General features: G+C 42.8%; 1 protein-coding gene across 1 annotated transcript; it reads right to left on the bottom strand.

Moving 5' to 3' along the window:
- Positions 1-527: 527 nt before the first annotated feature.
- On the bottom strand, positions 528-20,969 carry LOC310864954 (phenylalanine--tRNA ligase beta subunit-like). The gene is made up of 18 exons (XM_083773835.1): positions 20,859-20,969; positions 20,335-20,390; positions 16,467-16,621; positions 16,276-16,348; positions 14,551-14,666; positions 13,911-14,061; positions 13,683-13,791; positions 13,069-13,139; positions 12,902-12,963; positions 12,681-12,732; positions 10,652-10,713; positions 10,179-10,386; positions 9,818-9,898; positions 9,628-9,720; positions 8,180-8,297; positions 6,260-6,409; positions 2,314-2,461; positions 528-1,527 (listed from the first exon to the last, which is right to left on the bottom strand). The coding sequence occupies exons 1-18, from the start codon at positions 20,914-20,916 to the stop codon at positions 741-743; spliced, it is 2,550 nt and encodes an 849-aa protein (XP_083629961.1). The 5' UTR covers positions 20,917-20,969; the 3' UTR covers positions 528-740.
- Positions 20,970-22,161: the final 1,192 nt, after the last annotated feature.

Raw genomic sequence — 22,161 nt, forward strand, 5'->3', positions numbered from 1 at the left:
CAGACTTCATTGCTAGGATGCCTGCAGAGTAAATCACTGCTTGGAGGTGAAAGAAAGCACAAACCTTAAGTTCGGGAAAACCAGCCCTTGTCATTTCTTTCTGGACAAAGCAGTTTTAGCTTCAGTACCACAATATCCTTAGGTGGTGGGGGTGCTGATATGCAGATTATTTAATATTTGAGTCATTATACTGATGCTAAATAAAACCAGGCTTGTTTCCATTCCATGCCAGCTTGGAAAATCAACAATGGCGGACATTGTAAACAAAGCGGAAATGCAAATTTGGAACTGAAGACTGAAGGAGGAGGAATTATACAAATATTACGTCGATAAAGACAAAATCAGTTGAGCTGTTCCTGAGAGCAATTTCCATTAAAGCACCTACATATGTTTTGATTGTTCAACATTGGTTTTTTGTGGGGATAGAAAACTAATTTCATGTTATAGGTCCTTTAAGCAAAGAAAATCACGTACCCTACCTTTTAAAACCTGTAAAAAGCATGCTACACAGATGAAACCTAGTCTCATCAGAAAAGATATGCCTTTATTTGACTATAGAAAAGCTCACATCAAAACATTTGACCACACTGGACATTTTAAGTGAAAATCGTCAGGAAAACGATCTGAGGTTTGGTTGCTGTCACTGTCCAGTATGTTATGTTACACCAGTCATAGTTCCAGGCTGGCGAGGCTGCACATCTCAGCTGCCACCGTTATGACTTTACTGCAGCGAGGGCGACTCAGATCTTATTGAAGGCCGCCACATCCATAGACTGAACGTAGTCCTCGAAGCCAGTGATGGCCTCTTCCAGCTGATCTGTGCCCACCTTATCATCCTCCACCACGCAGCCTATCTGCAGCTTCTTGATGCCATAACCCACAGGCAGCAGCTTGGACTGCCCCCACAGCAGCCCGTCCATGCTAATGCTGCGGACGCACTCCTCTAGCTTAGCCATGTCCGTCTCGTCATCCCAGGGCTTGACGTCCAGCAGGATGGAGGACTTGGCGATGAGGGCGGGCTTCTTTGACTTCTTGGCAGCGTACTCGGCCAGGCGCTGCTCCTTGATTCTCGCCGCCTCTGAGCTCTCTTCCTCTTCATCCGAAGCGAACAGGTCGAAGTCATCGTCACCAGTGTCGGGAGCAGCAGAGTCGGGTTTTGCCTCGCCACCCAACACGTACTGACTCTTGGCTGCTGGGAGGCTGGCCCTCTCCCTCTGGAAGGAGCACATGTGGTTGTACCAACGTAGGACGTGGCAGAGTGTCTTTGAGGGGACGGATGGGACGGCATCGAACACCGCCACGTCAGCCTGGGAGAGCACAAAGCCCTCGATGTAACTTTTATCTGCCAGGAAGTCATTGAGGGCTTTGAGACCAGCAGGTGTGCTCAGGTCGCCAAAGACCGTTTTGGTGCTGGCAGAATGAGTTGCAACTGGGGCGGGCAGAGATCCGTCTTGCGTCAGGAACTCGTGCTTTATGGCCTCGTGCATGGGGACGTCATGGGTGAGGAGGGATTCGGCAGTGAGACCACTGGAAGAACCAAGGCAACAAAACAGTCAAAGAATAAGTCAATGTGCTTAACCCTAGAACACTAAACAGAGTGATTTTCACCTGGACAAAGCCATCACTATGCTCAGTGACGATATAGAAGGTAGGTTTGTTTCCCTGTCCACATCCATTTTTTTCCTCTACAGGCAGGCGTTCGGGTGAATATCACTGGAGCATTCCCGCATGTCCCAGGAATGGGTGGACCAAAGTTCCCAAATGAATTCTTCCCAGATTTACACCAATTTTGACCCCCTATGATAGGGCCCCCCAATTACATCTATTTTTCATGAAATGTCATGTTGAAATTAATATAAAGAAGAGTACCTCAATGTATTGCTGTTGTACTTGCTGTATTTTGGATGAGAAATATTTTTATGGAATATATTATGGTTACGGGTAAAATAGTGGTTCGCCAAAAGTTGGGTTTCGTGTTCTAGTGTTAAGTGCATTATCCACCCAGGCAGGACAAGCAGCCTCCACTCCAGTAGACATAAGCGCACACATCAACCACGTCACAAACATGCAACATGATCTTGGTCTTGCGATTTCTTTAATATTAAATAATTATTATATTCTGACTTGAATTAAAACACCCACATCTCTTGAGGTATTAAATACTGGCCCCTGACTTTTACATTTGACAAGAATGTTATAAATTGGTCCATCAATTTTCCATTCTCAAATGACCACCACATACTAATGTGGAGAGAACTGTGCGTTTAAGCTGTGCATTTTCAACATGCAGGGGTTTAAGGAATGTGACATCACAGGAAGGGTTCGATGTCTATCTCCAGGGCAGAGCAGGGCATGGTCAGCTCGAAGCGGGTGATGACATCTGGGTGGAGCACCCCAAGGCGTCCTATGTTCTTTCCGTGTGCAAAGATGTCCGCGCAGCGGCCGGGGAAAAAGGTGGCATCTGACAGACAAAGCAGAATGGGGGGAGGGAAAATGAGAAAACGCCATGTTGAGCTATCCGGGGAGCTATCAAGTATTTCTTGAATCAGACAAGAGATAAACAATGAGAGGAAAATACTCTCATAAGAGTGGCATCTTATCTCCAGGACAGAACATGAAAACCTTCAGAAATGTGGACAGACATGTCAGGGCGACTCGATACACAGTTGCTATGACTACAAGTACCGCCTACAGACATGGCAGTCTCCCATGGTGTACTGCTCCATCCCACACTGCCTTGCTAATGGGTTCCAGAACCTGCTGTGTCAATGTTCTCTCATAACTAGGCTTACTAAATACATGGGTGGTATTTTGAGTGTGTGAGGCACAAAGTAAGTTTTCTTTGCCATTTGCCCTGCCTTGTTTGTTGGTGCTGTGTGTCTGTTAAATACATTAAAACCATGTGTGTGACTGTGTGCGCAACCACACACGTCATACTGGTACTTAGCGAGGGCGGTGCCATGGCAACTATAAAAATAGCCCTGGTATTCTGAAGTGAGGATTCAGTCAATGAAAACGCTTCCACCCACATCTCTCGACTCATTGAGTGGTGTCCTCCAACACGTCGCTTCCGGCGCATCCCTCCAAGGTCACTGACTGAACACCTATGCCAATTAAACTGATCACAGCGCCTCGCTCCCGAGTGCACAAGGGCCGGGGCCCTGCATTGGACACACTTGTTAAGTGGAACGCAGGCATCTGCTGCTTAAGTGGCTTCTTCCTCCACTACCAATCCCCATGAGTCTCTCACTCTCCGTCTTTCCCTCTCTCTCCACTACTCTCTTCATCTGGCTGTCTTTAGCTCTCCGTGCTTTTCCCTCCGTCTCTATCTCGCGCTCTCTCTCTCTTCCATCCTCTGTGCTCTTCCCAGGCGGCCCCTTGAGTGGAGGCAGGAAAACTAGCTGACAGCTATTCCCTTATCCACTCGCTCTCTGGTACATATCCAGACAACCCCCCTCCCCCCCTGGACATATGCTGAGGGGGTGAGGTAGGTGTGTGTGTGTGACAGACAATCAGGTGAGCTCTTAGAAGGGGTTATGACCTTGTAATGGGGTTAAGAGCACAATGACATATGGACGGAGATTTAGAATAATGCATGGAAAGGAGAGGGAATACTGCATAAGAGACAAGAGAGATTATACACAGCTTTGTGACTGGCTGTACTGTACAGACACAGTAAGTAAAGAGCCTTGTCATCGAAGGAGGCCGCTACAGGCAGGCCTGGCTCCCAAGAGAAGACAAGACTGCTTACCCATTGCACACAAGATGAGATGGAAACTCAGCTGCTCTTTTTAACCACCTGCCAAGTGGACACATACTACTCAAAAGAGAGTTTGAAATGACTAATGAAAAAATAAAAATAAAAAAACACTCCCTATACTACATGTCCGGGGTATTCAACTAGATTAGGCCACAACTGTAGAATGATTTTGTGTGTGTGTGTGTGTGTGTGTGTGTGTGTGGGCTCCAAAAGCCCTTGAATATGATGGAATATTAATATATTACTGTGATTATGGTAATCACGTTTCAAATGGCACATACACTATACCTGAACTTTCATTAGCGCTCCCAAAAGATTGTTGAGATTTATTTCTTCTTTTTAGAAAATTGATAATTTGCTCCAGGGGCCACAAAGAGGTCCCCGACATGTACAGCAATGTGTACTAATACATGAATGCATGTTTTAAAAGCAAAAGCAGAAGATTTAAAGTAATTTGCCTACAATGTTGCATGTTACAAAAATAATTGAATTGAGAGAGAGAGACAGTGTCTTTATGTGAGTGAGACAGTCGGTGTTTGTGAGAAACAAGGCAGCAGGTGATATGACTCACTCTCTCTCCCCCACTGCAAACATCACATGCATTCACCATTCTCCCTCTCTCTCCCCCTCTCTCTCTCCCCCCTCTCTCTCTCTCTCTCTCTCTCTCTCTATATATATATATATATATATATATATATATATATATTTCTTTCTTTCATTTGCCTCTTCCTCCCATCTGTCTCTCCCTCCATCACAACCATTCTCTCTTGCTCTCTGCCCCCACAGCTTTCTCTCCTCTCGCTTAGCTTCCCTCCGTCATCTCTCTCTCCCCCTCAATGATACTTGAGCCCATTGATTTGTCTCCTGTCTGATTGGGCCAGCAGAGACACATAGATATCCTGTCACTGTGGTGTGACCTTGGAGGAAGGGAAAGACAGACAGACAGAGAGAAAGACAGATAGACAAGGAGAGAGAGAAGGGGGACCAGAACATATTGTATGTATGAGGAGAAAGAGAAAGTATGTGAGGTAGGCTGTGAAAGGAGTGTGGGGGGATGAGAGAGAAAATCATTTAAGTCCAAAACCTAAAATTATTTATGAAACCCACAAGAGTCCATCTATTTTCACAATTCATCGTACGACGAAGTACAAAACAAACCAAACATAAAGCTGTTAACATGTTGGCATTGGCAATGAGCTTTTAGCGGGAGACAATGAAGAATGCCTGAAGAAGGTCAGTAGACCGAAAGCTTGCTAAATAAATACATTGATTGTGCGCAGAGCTGAGTGTGCGGAGCTTCCCTTTATTTGTCTCAGCGGGAGACAATGAAAAATCTAAAACAACTTACTGCAGTGAAGAGTAAAGCTTTAAGAGACCAAGCCTCTCTATTTGTTTTGTCTCGTCTTCATTCATGGAAAGGCACTGATCAGGCTCTTTTTAAATCAGCAGGGTTATTGCACTTTTCTCAGTTTTAAGATGAAAAATAGTTTTCATTTGGATTTATTTACTTAGTTAGTTGACTTAATGTTTATTTTGTTCTATTTCAGCTTGGGTAAACCAGCTCCTTCATGATGCCTCATTCAACCTCCTGAGGTGCTGTGGTCTGCAGCGATAGCTGACAACCAACAAGCCCACATGTAGAGAGTATTTTACAGTGGGGAGGCCATCTCAGGCTGGGGTTTGTAGTATTGATGTTTATGCTCATGTGACCTCACAAGAGGTATTAGATCAATGCCCATCTATTTATAGGTTGGATGGGCATGCAGAAAATGACTCTTAAACTCATTTGACCCAGATCTGTTTCTCTATGCCTTAATGCACATACTAAATCAAAGACACTAAGCTACCACCATCCCATACTGCTGCTATAGACATTCCTAATGGGGCTTTAACTGTATTTAGATCTTTATTGTTATTTAGCTGTTGCTATTACCACACTTGCATTTCGCTGCTTGTAGCTGTATTAGTAGTGACAAATAAACCTTGTTATGTGTATCTCTTGGGACCACTGCAGGAACTTGACCTAGTTCCAGGAACAACTTATTATTTTGAACGCAGTAGTGCCCTGCAAAACTACACCCTGCGGCCATACTCATTACTCATATACAGTAGGATGAGCTCATCCTATATGACTGCTAGTCTACACTGCTCACTGACCATAAGACATGATTAAGACCACCGGTGAGGACGATTCTGAGATATCAGAAGAAAGAGAATGTCATAAACTGGGGGGAAATGTTTCTGTGTATTGTCATACTCATTGTTCATACTATAACTGTTACTGTTGTTTTTTGTATGCATTTCATATGATAAATTAACAGAGATAAGGTTACTTTTCAAAAAGATAGTGTTTAAAAATTATCTGGCTCTGGGATTTTCCTTATCCCGGGGAGATCCATCCTTTGAGGATATTTGCCAAGAGACGCAAGAGTACTAAATATAAACTGTCTCACAGCCCTACTTATCTGGCTGCTCTCCCTCTCCCTGGGGACCTCTCACCGTCTGCAGCTTGGATGTGGTAGCCTTCTCCTCGCGCTCGCTTCACGTCCAACAGCTGCATGACGCGGTCCAGCAGGCCGAGGATCATCTCGAAGCCTGAGCTCTTGTAGTAGATGGCGCACAGACGCCGGCTGTTCCTGGCCCCTACGTCTGGAGGAGGGAGAGAGGGAGCAGGGGTGAGCGGAAGGACACGGTGTGTAAGCAATATTCAGCAAAGATCGAGGCCCTCATTTATCAATCGAGTGTAAAATCTGCCCCAAATTCGAGTGTGGGTTTCGTAGTACACCCACGTCGCCACGGCATTTATAAAGTGATCGCAAACAGCTGATCCTTCCTTAATTTCGTTCTGACGTTAATAAATGTGACGGCTGAAATCTATCTGGCACGCCCTATGAAATCAAGCCTCGCCCTCGTTTTTGCGACATGAACAACTGGAATACGACCTGGAAACCATGGTTACAGGAAAAAAAAAAGGTTTCTCCCGTGCCTTGCTGCCCGCCTCACCCCCCTCTCTCATACACACACAAACAGACGCACACACGCACGCACAACTTGCAAGCCCAACTAACTGGTGTGTTGTTAAATAAATAAAGAACGAACACCTGCATGAATTAAATAAAGTTGTAGGCCTACCCTGTCTGTTTCCCTCTCACCTCGCTTGACTTGCTGTCATGTCCATGCACGCACGCACCTACATGACACATCGACATCGCATCGCCATGAATGGAATACGTTTGTAGGCTGGCCTATATTAATCTTACCCATTCGTGCGCAGTGCACGGCGAAGGCGTGAGACTGCGCACTGCTGTGATAAGTCCTGTGGGTGAGTGATGCCTGCATGAGAGATAGGCTATCATGTCGTCAAGGCAGTCATAATCAACGTTTATGTAGTGATTTGATCATTGATGAACGAATCATAAACATATGGATGAAGGCTTGCCGCTTGCATGTGTGCTGGTATGTGTTGGCGACGCACGCCACGGTCACGTCCTCCCGACCCCCGAAAATTATCTCGCTTTTTATCTGAACTGTCAAAGCACTTATTTAAATGGTGAATGATTAAGCCCCTTACGCCTATAGCCTGCTACAATTGCAAATAGGCAAGCTGTATGCTTATCATTGTCACTTGGAAATAAAGGCGTGCAGTCCATTTATGCCTTTTTTTTTATAATATCACAGACAGTGATGCCGCATCACCGCATGCGCTCCCAAATCATCTCACAAGTGCGCTCGCATAACAACGCCAGTAAAGCACTGTTTGATTAAGCTCAAACTAATACATTGTAAACATGTTATGTTTTTAATTGCGAGATTTTAATTACTTGTAAAGTTGGAAATCTCTCTTTTTCTTTTTACATGTATATAGGCTACACATACCGTTTTATATTAACATTTTAGGAGTGAAAACATATGTTTAGATGCCTGTGACAGCCTCTCAGCTGGTCAAACAATGCTGCTCCGCTGTTCTACAACAGAAAAACAGGTGAGGACAAAGCGTACGACAGCTCCCGACCAGACGTGAGTTTTGAACTTTGTCAAGTTCAATTTCAAGCTTTGGCGGAAATGGTAAATGCCGAAAATGGCGGTAATTTCGGCGTGCACCCATATTTTGGCGTACGCACGGTTGATAAATGAGGGCCCAAATGTGTGCTTGCCATCATCTTGCAGAGGAACAGGTTTTTCAATGTCAGAACATCTACAACCTCACAATCTGTATTTCGAAAACAACTCTCAATGCATTGCGACGTGCTGACAGCTTGTCGATTAGCTATTTTGCAAATGTTGGAATAAGTTCGCCTCTGATGACATGCCCAAAATAGGCAAATGGTTAGAGCATGGCAATCCATGTGTTTTAAATTAAGTGACAGAAACAATTTATTTTAATTAACTCCCACACAAACTAGCATCACACATACACACCTTTGCTGTCATCCTTCAGTACTACATCAGAGATCTCAAACAACCTGAGGGGTAGAGGCATCTGCCTGTTGGCTGCCACAGTCTTCAGTAGGCCAGGCAATAGGGTGGTGCGCGCCACCTGGTGGACAGACATTGTACTGACATTACATACAGGACCACATTTGAGAGTCAGTATGTCAGACAGGAGGACAAACGGCTCACTCTGGTGGTGAAAATGTGAAAAAGAGACCATTCTGGTTAACAAAAAATGTACCATACTTTATTATTTTTTTAACAATAATGTACAATGCCTTGCGCTGCAAGGCTTTGTAAGCTTGTAGATTTGATATTTTCAGAGAGTTGGTGTAAAGGTAAAAAGAGCAGATCAAGTACAGAGCCGGCGAAATATTGAGGGTTTAAAACTGTCTGAAAATACACTTTTGACATGAATCCAATATTAACACAATCATTCCTGGGATTCCTTCAAAATAGGAGCTCTGGGGTGCCGGAAAGACATGGCCGCTTTTACTCTGAAGCGCTTTTACTCCTCAGAGGCGGATGAGGAGCAGAAATGAAGCGCTAGTATATCCATCAGATCAAAACCACGGAGAGCGCCCTGGATTAGGAGACGAGGCATTGATGAAAAACCACTGAAAGACCACTGAAATACACACTACAGAATAATGGAAGTGTTGACATTTTAGAGGTTCATACAGTAGTAACCAATCCTTCACAGTACATCTACTCACTAATTAACGTCTTTCCATAGAGACCTCCAAAGGAAGTTTGTCAAGCGTACTCAGTAGCTAGGGTTACAAGAGTCAAATGTAATCGGTCCGATTGATTCCCACTTAAGCATTTAAATAAATAAAACGATTAGATAAGGTGACCTGTTTACATGCCCCACACAGTAATCAGAAAGGGTTCTGACATTATGAAACAGCAAATCAAGCACTTGACTCCTACCTTCTACTACAGGCTAACCTTTGAACTAACTTTGAGTGCTGGACACCATTATGGGTTTAATGCTGTGCTTTCTACTACAACAGTTTGATCAGAATATACTACTCCTGCAGTTATTAAACAAGAGAAGGCGAGCACATAATGCACTTGAGAAAGGTCTTATTTTTTTATTATGTCAATGCAGAGGTGAAGTCAGTGTGTGTGGGACTCCTTTTTATTTTCATGAGCCCACAATAAACCCCATATCAAAACATGTGCAACTGCACACATGGATTAAATATAGATTTTAATATTATGTATTGGGATCTGCCTGTGAGAGCTCCAATGCAGTTAAGTGCGAGTTGTCTTGAACAAACTAGAGAGCTACGCTGAGATATTCCAACCCGAATGACATTTCTATTATATGGACCAGTTAATGCTGATGGAGGTGGTTCCAGGTCACATTTTTATTCTTCAGTGGAATAAAACGTTTCATGTAAAACGCAGGTGGGGATTCGGTATCAGACCTGAAACTCTGCAGTCTTGGGGTTGGCGATGTGAGCAGCCCTGGTCTCAGAGAGCTTCTTGCCCAGCTTGTCTGCTATGTCTTCTTGGGAACACTAGACATAGAGAGGATGGACAGATGACTCATTGTGTCAGTGGAGGCACATCTCCTGGGTGTGAGAGTGAGAACATGCAGTTTGGAGCATCCCTTACCAGAGCAAAGGTGAGGGCCTCTGTGTAGCCAGCAGCAGCCAGGTCCTGCCTCAACAGCTCCGTCAGCTTATTCAGAGGAAACTGTGAGAACAGACATGTATGATAAGTGACATGCGTATTTCAGGTACGTATTAACCTTCCTTTGATTTCCTACATAACGTCATAATCACTGTATGCCCAACAGTGACCAATGCCCTACCAATTATAGATATATAACGGCGTTACTGAATGGGAAAAGGTAACTAGTTACGTTATTAGTTACTGCAAAAACTAGTTGTATTACGTAACACGTTACGTTTGTAGTCAAGTCAGTCAGTCAGTCAGGCCACAGGGTCTGACAAAACAACAGAAATCCAGGTACCTGATTGGCCACGGTGTAGGTGCGCGGTGTTGTGCGTGGAATGTTGTTAAAGCCGTAAGCCGTGGCGGCATCCTCCATGATGTCACAGGCGTGGATGACATCAGGGCGTGTGGGGGGTATCTCCACCTCAATTTCATCCCCCACCCCCGTGACCTGGGAGCTCAGACACATCCTGGTCAGCAGCTGGGCAATCCGCTCTGTTGACTCACTGAGGAGCACAGAACCACATGCATCTAATTCCTGTTCAAATTCTAAGATTAATACTCTAATAAGTAAATTAGAAGTTCTATTGCAAATATACTGCATAGTTTGAGTGATTTCCTAAGAGAATTGTAATTGTATTATGTGATAATGTGACTATAGAGAGGCGGCAATAGAAAGGCTCTTGTAGGATTCTATCCAAGAACAGCACATGCACCCTGCATGTTCTTGCAAAAATCTTAACCACTTCAATCTCACTTAGCTTCACTGACCTGATGCCAACTTTACGGTTGATGTAGTCACTGGACAGTCTCTGCTTCCTGTAGGCCAGCTCCTACAATCACAATGAAATGACCAGAGAATCATGAGGACTTCTTGTTCTTCTACACCAGGAAAGAGACACTGGAGGCTGACTAAACAAGATACAACTGTATTGATCTGTGAGGTGAAATCCGACACGGATTAGCAGTCGATATAGATAACAAGCAGCTAGTGCTGCTTGAAAGCAAGCACACACATCAAAACAAAAACAGCAGGCCTGTCACTGGATCTATACATTATATGCATGGGCGATATGACTTCAAATCAATCACAAATTAATTTCAAATTTCACTCTCAATTATGATTAATAAATTCTTATTTTATGCGTTCTCTCTTCTTTCTTTTTTACCCTGCTCTCAGTTTTCGGACAAAGTCTGCTAAACTAATTAGTAATTAAGCTGAAATATAATTTCATATAATGTTGAAAACTCTTCTTTTAGGGTTGTAAGACAGCTTTTTACCAGAGCGACCTAAACGAGAGACTAGCCAGTAGCCGGTGGCAAAAACTCCAAGTCAATTCCTCTTACATGTTTTAATGGTGATTGGAAGGCAATTCAAATTAATTCAACAACATTATATAACGCAAAGCACCTGTTATGACCCAGAGACCCATGAGTTTACTAGCATTGCTTGTCAGTCGATGGAGGACCAGGGCTAGGAGGTAAACCACAGTGCCCCAGAGCTCCCTGCTGAACCAGTTCAGAGCACAATAGAGGGTGAATCTGAGAGGTTGGAGGGCTTCGAGAGGAAAGCTCAGCTGAATCTACCACCAGCAACAGACAGCAGATGGCGGCAATTGGATGAAGATATGAGTATCACTCTGGACAACATCCTGAAAGGAGATGCAACCAAGATGAAGACCTTGGTGCAACTTGTGTATCAGGCATGTCAGGATACCTTCGGCGTGAAGGAAGGCACAACAGTCAAGCCACCTTCACGTCCTAGTAGAAGGCAGCATCAGACCACAGAGCTGCGGAAAGAACTAGCTAATCAATGGATATGCACCCGTGATTTTATTTAAACTAGACTGGTGCCCGGCTGTAGAGCACAGAGTCGTTAACGATGGAAGTTGGAACTCCATGCCCCACCCAGCTATGCACATGTTGTACCTGTGTCAGAGTACCCGTTCCACCCATCTGCCTGTGTCCCTTTTATGTATCCGTCACTCTGTGTCTCTTTATTCCTATATATGGAGTTCTGTGTCAGGCATGCCCAAATATGGAGTGATGTCAGAACAAGCCAGCTCCAAATATGGAGCCTTGGCAGGTGTCCTGTCCAGAGGTTCTGGACAACCGTGGGTCCGACCGACTCAAAACCGGACAGCGTACAGTGGACACGCACTCCCTGTGGGGGTGTGGAACATGTGTCGAATTTGAAGTCGGCGGGGCGAACGGTTCTCGAGTTACATAGATTAAAGACGTGGTGTGTAAGTTAACGCATGTGCCGAATTTGAAGTCGGTGGGGCGAAAGGTTCTCGAGTTACGTGGATTACAGACGTATAGAGACTTGGTGCATTTATTACATAAGCACATGCATTGGGGAAATCAACTGAATTAACACTCATGAGCAAGACTAAGTTGGTCAGAGGTTTACAGTTCACACTGGTAGTAGTGGACCAGATAAAGTAGTCTATACCATATAAACACAAAGAACCCAGTTTCATTTTTGAATCGAGATTGGAACAGCGTGACTTGTCCCTCATCTGCCCTCAGATTCTAGTCTCGTTACTGTTAAGTCTAGAAAATATTTTTAAATGGTCACTACAATACTACTTAATTTTGTATAATGGTTCATTTTTATTATTGCTTAATTGTAATTAATTATTGCTTAATTATTATTGCATGATAAACTCAAGGCTCAATCATTTAAATGTATATTGACTGTTATTATGCACTTACAGAAATACATTTTGATTTGATGTGAAACGTAAAACATGTGCAACACATGCAGCATAGTTAGTGAGTGATTTAAATACACTACCGGGTACATGCAGATTCTGCCGTCTGGGTACACCACCTCCGCCTCCTCTACACTGAAAGAGAGAAATAGAATAGATAAAGAGGCATATATACATATTAAAGAGACAGAACCCAGCGACAAATGTAGTTATACAGTGACAGAACAGAATATCAACTTTACAGTCTCATTCTGTGGAAGAGAAGAGTAACACAAATATGTTGTGTCTGTTGTTTAGAACTCACATGAAAGGCAATGAACAGTACTGGCTGAACATGGTCACCATCATGTCAAGAACAATCTTTGCCTGGAAAGAAACATGCTCATTTTAGTCCAGTACAGTATTTTTAACAGTACTCATTTTTAACAGTACAGTATCGGAGGCATTGTGTCATGCATTCCAGAGTCATACCTTGGTGAGGTCTGTGGCCGTGCACTCGATGAAGACATTTTTGGTCTTCAGGGAAATTTTGGAATGATCCCCTGCAAAAAAACAAAAACAAAGAACTATCAATGACCACACAATTATTTTCATAGTCGTTTCATCTGTCTGTTGTTGTTAAGTAGTGCATGTCATTGCAGTCTACTTCAGGTCACCATTTAGCATGTCGTTTGTTGACCAGGATTCATGCATTTACTCTGATCTTGTACTTCACTCTGGATAAGAGTCTCTGCTAAATGGCTATATTTTATCAATGAGGAAGATTTTTCACATAAACCGGGCAGGAAAACAAGGCAATGAAGTACAAAATGATGGTAAGGCCCATTAAAAAAGCAGTAAAAAACATTATTTTTTATAATAATGGAAAAAGTATTCAGAAAGAAATGTGAATTTCTCATAATATAAAACCAATGATTTGATTTCTAAAATATAAGCAGATACATTTTCAGATCAATTGTTTCATCTGTACAAGAGCAGTCTATTGTAAATAATCACTCTCTTTATATTGAGAGGTATGTGAGATGTGTATGCCGTAGTTTGACAGAGAGGGAGGTGAAAATAGACATGAAAACCACAGTATTCACCGTTTATGATGGGTGGCATGGACAGAACAACACCGTTGCTGTCATAGATGACTGGGTACACTGGTTTATCTTCAATGATGTGAAGATAGTGTCTCAAGTGGCTGTCTGTCTGTATGAACACACATGCATACAGACCACACCTTTGAGTTAGTACCACTATCCGCAATAGTTACCTCTTCCTGTCAAATTAATGTTCATCTTACGGACAGAGAACCAATTGCTGGTTACCTTATAGAGGCTCATGAGTTCTGTGGCAGTGTACTCCTTGGTCTGGTTAAGAGGTTTGAAGCAGATGTCACCAGGGGGTTTAGCTGTGTAGGTGAAGGGGCCTGAGATGGTGTCCAGGTCATGGGTTCCAATGGCCACCAATGCCCTTTTCCTGGAAGCCATTTAGGAGTTCAAAATATCTCAGTTAACGCAAACATGATAAAAGGAACAAATATGGATTCCATTTTCTCAAGATGATATCTAATGGACTCTAAACTGACTTTGGATAGCTAAATGGACATGATGTAAATGTCCAGTCAAGCAAACGGAACTTAAGAAACCCCTTTATTTAGAATATTTTAGGGCTCCATGTCTATGTTTGTACTGGTTTGAAAAGGAAAAACACTTTGGTAGCATTCAGGAAATGGTCATGATCACATCCTTTTCACAAACCACATTCCACAAGACTTCATACCAAAGGGAAATCCCATCACATCCATAATAGGCATGTGTTGAGACTCAGAGTTGTGTTGGGGGCCACAGGGGTAAAGAAACAAAAAAAGTGTTCATTTAACTCTGAGAGTGTAAAAAGGAGGACTGAGGGTCTGAGGATTTTACTAGCATGCAAAGGTGATGGTGATGTAGAGGTATCATGTCCGACCTGCAGATGTTCTGGTGGAGTTTGTCCTGGAGTTCGATGAAACTGTCATATCGCTCCTGGGTGAAGGTAATGTCCCTCAACACAGCTGCCACAGCATGGGGTCGCACTGCTGCTGTCTGCACAGGCACACACAGGACAGCTCAATTAGGACCTCAGCTACATATGGAAGTGACCCAGATTCTAACCAGCTAACAAAATATGAGCTGCCTTACAGCTGGCTAATATATTGCATATGGCATACCAGTAATATGCTTTATATAAAGCAGTGGCTCTCAAGCGTGGTCCAGGGAACCCTTACATGTCTATATGAATTAATTAATTAATGAAATTTGTATTTCCGGGTCATGCCACCATTTTGGCCCATCCCATATGGGATTATATGACATATTATAAAAAAAGAAAAGAAAACAACTGACATTAACCCTTTTACTGCTGCCATTTATTGAGAAATTAGGACCTAATTCATGCCAGCATTTTTTTAATTTGAGCTCTTATTTTGAAAAGCCACATTTTGCCTCAACCGGAAGTGAGCTTATCCCTGCCAGCTTTACGTTGCCAAGACAACCTTTGTTTACATAATCGAATCAATGCCGGTACATATAGCACTGCACAACGTCGGCTCTGTGCCGTCAAAGAAACGCTGGTTTGACCAAAAATGCCATCTGGGACAAGGAATAGGAGATACAGGCGATTGAAAGAAACGGATAGAATGGATTCTTATGGCGACCGCGATCTAATCTGAACGATCCAGTGCAGTGCTAACAACATTGCTAGCTAACCGGCTAACGTGAGTAGCATTATGGCTCGATCGATCATATGCACTATAAAAGTATAATTGCCGAAGGGCTACGGCAATGGCAGCAAGGTGTATTATCAAATTGAGGCTTTGATTGCCGAAGGGCTTCGGCAATGGCAGGAAGACGGTTAAGTGCCAGGGACGTCATCCCGTATCTAAAAACGCTATGCACTGGATGCCATGCCCGTATAGACGTATACAAAAAAAAAACGCCCTATTTCTTTTTATAATGGGAGGTCTGGCACTCAGAGCCTAAACTGGTGGCCACTAGGTGGCACTGAAGGAGGTTACAAACAATCCATCCATCCATATTACATATGGATGCCTTATAACATACCATATAAATAAACATACGTTACGTACAGTCGATGTTCCCTCAAATTATTTCGATCTCAGCAAACACTCAAACCTCCTGAGCAGACATCAGCAACTACTGAGCAAACATAAGTCACCTTGACACCAACTATCCAAACGTTAGATAATGCGAAGTGAGCGCCCCTCACTTCACACAGGTGTGATTTATTTATTTTTTTCCAATTTGATTTTGGTATAATCAATTGCTTTACATGGGGTCCGGGGGCATGAGAAAACTTTAAAACTTTGACACTGACACACACACACACACACACACACACAAACACACACAGACAGACAAGTTTGTTGGTGTGTCTTTGAACGCCTAGTTTCTCAGATTGACGAACGTCAGCAGCCCCTTATGGCCCCTACTACGCCAGCTATGGGCTATGTAGCTCTACATAGCAGAGGGATTGATTGATTGAAAGATGTATTAACAGATTGGAGAATTACAGAGAGAGGTTCCTGTACACACTCAAGAGTTACGGGAGTCCTTGGACATAAGTTTGGGAACCACTGGACATAAAGCCTTTGTTTGTCAAGTAAAAGAGTAGATTGCCAAGTTTTCCACCCACCTCCTGAGAGATGATCAGCCTCTGGGGCTCTCCGCTGGCTGGCCTCACACGCCTGTAGCGAGGGGCCTCCATCCTGGAACACAGACACAACATCAGTACAGCCACAAAAGCAACATTCAAGCATCAAGTATTACAATGACGAGCCCCAAAAATAAAGCGTACCGCACAACTCTAAACAAAGTCCAACTCACTTGTCCTTGAAGACCTGCAGTCCACGGACCAGGCCCTCCAGACACAACAAGTCATAGCGGTTAGCCGGCACATCAATCTTGTACAGAATGACATCAGATGCCTCTGACGCCTTGGATCCGCCCTGCTCGCGGCTTATTAACTCCTTCTCAGAGGTCTGTGTTGAGGTAAGACATATGAATATTTAGGCAATACAGTATGTGGCATGTTGATATTAGATATTCTCTTTCCAGAAAATGTGTCTTGAGGCGTTTCTGCTTAATTAGACAGAAAACCAGAGACAGGAAAACTGTTGGCAGAGAGAAAGGATAACATGGCACAAGTCATAAACCGAATTTGAGCAGAGCAGCACACCGTAATTAAATCTGTGCTTAGGTGGAATGCATACCAACTGGTTGAGCCAGCAGGGTCGATATATTATGTTATCATATATAACAGTGTTGTGATTGATCCAGGAAATTACAGACCAAATTACATTAACAAAGTTAGAAGAGTAAGACAAGAGAATTATTAAAAGATGACAAATGACAATATGGAAAATTTGACACTGGTCCTCCGGCTCCGGGTTAGTGGCAGGGCTCGAGATTTACGGTGTCCCGACGTCCCGGGGACTGTAAAATATCTATTTGGGACTTAGATTTCGGGACTAGAGGAGTTTTTACACTGAAAATGTGCATATCGTGTGCAGTGAGGAGCAGCATGAGACTAGCAGCGCTGCAAAGACTTTTTCCAGTGCCGTCAGACAAGTTGACAACAACAACAACGCACACACTACCATTCACCCAAAGGAATCAAGTAGATTTAGATTTAAAAACTATCGGTTGGAAGAGTGGATAAAACCATGGTTGTGTGCTACAGAAAAGTTCCATATGGACATGGGGCTACACTACACCAACGTTTAACGTTAGCTTCCATGCTAGGCTTGCTAGCTGGCATCGACATTAAATAATATGTTGGTATATAACCTCTGAAGCAACAGATGTTTTCTAATGCTCCGATTGTTCTGGAATTGCTGCCCCAACACTGTGGAATGCACACCCCAAAACGCTCCCATTCCACAGTTTTTATTGATTGTATTCCTTCGTCTTAGTGTTCCCCCTAATAAAGTAGTTTTTATTTGTCTTCTCATGCCACCCATGTAATAGACATTTGAGTATTCATATTCATAGACTACCTGCATTGCTGCACGTTTATCTGTTGGTCTTGATCAAGTAGCCTACACCAAAGTTTTATAGGCTACTGTAGTCACTATTCATTGATTCACTGGTATACCAAAATAACAAAATCCATTTGAAACCTGTTCCCAGGTTGAATATTGATATGTGATTAAAATGTGATAAATTTAGATGTATTAATTACAAAGCCTCTAATTAATTCGATTAACATTTTTAACCAAGCCCTATTTTTCATCTGGAAGCATTTTGACTAAATCAGTGTATTTTCTCTATCTACAGAAGAAACATCCCTACTTTTCCCATACAATAAACATAAATATATACGATAATTATTCTAAATAAAAGTACCCCATTCAGATTTAATATCATATTCTGCAGAGCAGCACACGGACAGCCGTCGGCTCTGTCTTGTTTGATCCAATATGATAATCGGGCTCACGTAACATTATGTTTTAACCATAGACTGTAAAAAATATGGACTGGGTATAAATATAACCCTGGGTCTAACATGGACGTAAAATGAAGCCTGTAATTCCTTGCACTGTAAGTCGCCATATTTCTAGATCCGTTTGGGCCCAGCTGGCCATTGGCTGGCTCCGTTTGGGCCCAGCTGGCCATTGGCTGGCCCAGACAACGAGGCGGGACTTCCCCCCCTTACTCTTCGTTGGTTTTTATTTTGACTCAATGGGGGGTGGCTCCCGATCATAGACTGTAACGGTAGCCACGCCCCTCAGAACATACGCAACTTTATGGTAATTTTTTTTATAAATGGGACCATAATTTTCCAAAAAGAATATTATGACATGAGAAATGAGACTTTAAACTAGTGACTGGAAGCAGAAAGTATTCATGACCATGTTTATTAAGGTAATACAGTCTAGGTGAAGTTGGGCCCAAATACATGGGCCTCTATGGCGATATGGGGTTTTTTGGGCCCAATGACAGCGCCACAACAGGCCATTATATGAACTTTCAGGAAGTCCCGATTTCCTTAGTGGCTTCACGAAATATATGTCTGACTGCCCCCCTGGTTTTAACTTAAGCTCGTAAAAAACAGTAATAGAATATAGAGCATTTATCGAAAATAAAGTAGCTAAAAACCAGCAATATGTTTCGACCTCAGAGGTCTTCATAAGGGCGAAAGTTATAAAATGCTCCACCAGGCCAGGTTGCCTACTGCCTAGTAGTGGGCCCACGAACCAGTTTAGAAGAAGAAATCTGTTTGTATTTGTATCAGATTTTGACAAAATGAGTATTATAAAGTAAACACTGATTTACAAGTGTGTGCTCCTCTCAGGCAGGTCGTTCCACTGTCAGTGTGCTCCTCTGACAACAAAGGGACAGTGTCACAGTCACAGTGACCCTAACCAGTGAGGTGACCACATGCATGCAGTGAAATTAAATCCTCAGTTCATTTAACTGAGAGTGTACAAATGGAACCAAATGGACCCTTACAATTCCATTTTGTTCCATTTGTACACTCTCAGCGTTAAATTAACTCATTAATTATTATACATTTTAGCTACAGGAAGTTCAGAAATCATCTTAATACTGTTAAAGGTAAGTCTAAGTGTTTTTTTTTGTTAAAACTAAATGTTTATTAAAAAGTCAAAGCTCAATATTCAGTTTTAGTGTTTGTTTGGTAACAGAGGTCTCCCGTCTCTCTAACTCTAATAAACAGAAAATGACTTTGGGTTGCAAATTTCACCATATCAGAGAGTTTCAAATGTGTAATATTTTCTGTGTCATCGTCACTTCTAATTTCACTTGTTTATCCTCACAAGTATGAAACTGTTGTCCTGACCTGAAAGTGCATTTTCTGTTTTCTAAAGAGCTCACCAACATTGCAGCTGTAGGGAAAGCTTGAATTATCCTCTTTCAAACTGCGAAGCGTTTGTTTCATAAAAATCCACAGTAGACATGGTATGAGCTACTTTCTGTCAATTTATTATGTGCGCATGATTCTTTTTCAAGAAATTCCATGCTGTTGGAGTTTGGAAGCGCTTGTCGAAGTAACTGAACGGCCCTGCGAACCCGCCTGTTTCGAACTTTCACATAATGGAGGCAGCAGCACGAACCGTTAATAAAAACGAGTGCTTCCAAACTCCAACACACAAAAAATCACACCCCCCCACCTCTCTCTCGCTCTCTCATTAGCAGGCAACTATCCCTCTCTCTGTTTCTGGCACCCCCTACTGGTACTATTTATTTATTATATATTAACTTCACATAGGTAGGTGAACCAACATTGCTGTTATTTGGAGTGGTTGGTGGTTGCACCACTCAAAATATCACAGCATGGAATATAGCTCAGTCGAAGGTGCGTCAGGCAGAAATGCCCAGCAAGTCTAATCACTTGTGCTTACATCTACGGTGGATTTTTAGTTTTAGTTTGAAAGAGGATACTTTCCCTACAGCTGCAATGGTGGTGAGTTTAACGTCGTTTAATGCAAGCAGATCGCAAATGCAATTTGGATCAATGGGATGTCAATAGACTAGAGGATATTGCAATTTGCAACTCTAGCACTCTAGCACACAACCCATTATAAAAAAAGATCTAGTGTTGCAAATAGCGGCTAGTATTACTATAGTGTATATATAACAACAACAACAACAACCTATCTTTACTAACAGGGCACTAAATATTAATAGCAATAATAAGACGGAGCTATCATACAGAGACGCGTTCACTTACTATTTCATCCAGCTCCAGGCCAAACTCAAAGCACAGCTCATCAAACTCTTCATCAGCTAAATAGAGTAAAAGGGAAAAAATGTCACATAGCCTTATATAAACCAGTGTTAGTTTGTGATCTGGTGTGATTCGTGATCTGTAATATTAATTTACAAGAGTCAGATAATGATGCAATCACCCCTAAAGCATCCTTCTTGGCAGATATTCCAAGTACAGTTTGCAAAGTTTTACTCTGCGATCAAAGTCACGGTTACAAGAGCACACCATTGAGTAAAACTGGGTGAATTAATGTAACCGTTGTGATTTACTGTCACAATGACATAATTTAGTTTAACCTAGTTTTTAATCACTACTGCTTCAAGACAGCTAGCTAAGCTCATCCATTCATGGGCAGCTGCTATATTTAGCCAACTAGCATGCTAACGAGCTGGCCAAGTTCCGCGGCAGCTTTCCCGCGGCAAATGAAATTACTATAATCAGAAAACGGAACTTTATTATTTCTACATTCTGTTAAACGGACTTACTATATGTTTTGCCCAATGCGTGGAACAAAAGATCCCTGTTTACACCGACAGTCGGCATGTTGGCTGACAATCCTCCTCAGCACTGCTGCATGCATGGGAAAGGACCCCAACAGACCACTGAAGCTGTCTGGAGATTGCCTGATTCAAAACCAGAGATTAGGCCATTATGATTTAGGCTACTGTTATTGTTTTGATATTTTAACATAATAGCTATTTTTCCCCACCACTAACAGGCTGCACATTAAACTTTGGCTGTGCTTGCAAATGAGCCACTGTGTGGTTCACTTTCAAGTTCATGTTGTCTTCAAGACCTGTTATAGCCATGTTATAGCCTACACACATCTAAATAAAATGTATCCCAGTACTGTTGTATCACATTTGCATAATAAATTGCGCGCACGTGTATGTGTGTGTGTGTGTGTGTGTGTGTGTGTGTGTGTGTGTGTGTGTGTGTGTGTGTGTGTGTGTGTGTGTGTGTGTGTGTGTGTGTGTGTGTGAAAAGATCAAATTACCTATACCTAGGTTCCATCCTGGAGGCCAATCTTTCCGGTGATAAAATGGCCACCAACGTAATCAAATAGTCAATCAAAGACCAGTGAGGAGATCCTTTACAGGATCTCCTCACTGGTCAACAAAAACACCTTGAAGACCTTAACAGGAGCCCTCGTACAAGGTTTCTTTGACTATGCATCCACCTCTTGGTACCACAGCACCTCAAAGGCCCTTAAAACAAGGCTCCAGACCTCCCAAAACAAACTGGTCAGGCTCCTACTTGGCCTCACCCCCCGAACCCACCTCACCCCTGCCCACTTTGACAGGCTGGGATGGCTTAGGGTCGACGACAGAGTACAGCATCTTGCAATGGGTCTGGTCCACAAGATTCAATACATCACCAAGATACCCATGTACCTGTCTAAATACTTCCTTAATGTAAACGAAATCCACACCCACAACACCAGAGGGAGTGCAACAAACCATGTACAACCCAGATTCGGCACAAACAAGGGACTAAATTATTTTCGCTCCTATGCCACCAAAATGTGAAACGCCCTACCAACAGTCATTAAGACATGTGAATCCCTTGACTCCTTCAAAACCGCTCTCAAAGGACACCTACGGATGGCTGCAAATCGAAACTGGCCTCTGTAAAATCTGAATCCCCCCCACCGCCCCCCCCCCCATTTCCCCTCACTGTATATGTATCTTTTCCCTTTTTGCTTCCTATATGATGAATTCCTGTTCTGTTCTTTAGCTACATAGAAGTGTCTATTTGTATGTCTCTAAATGTTTTGATGAATTGAAC

The sequence above is a fragment of the Protomyctophum parallelum genome (genome assembly GCF_964188405.1).
Source record: "Protomyctophum parallelum genome assembly, chromosome: 9".
NCBI classification, from domain to species: Eukaryota; Metazoa; Chordata; class Actinopteri; order Myctophiformes; family Myctophidae; genus Protomyctophum; species Protomyctophum parallelum.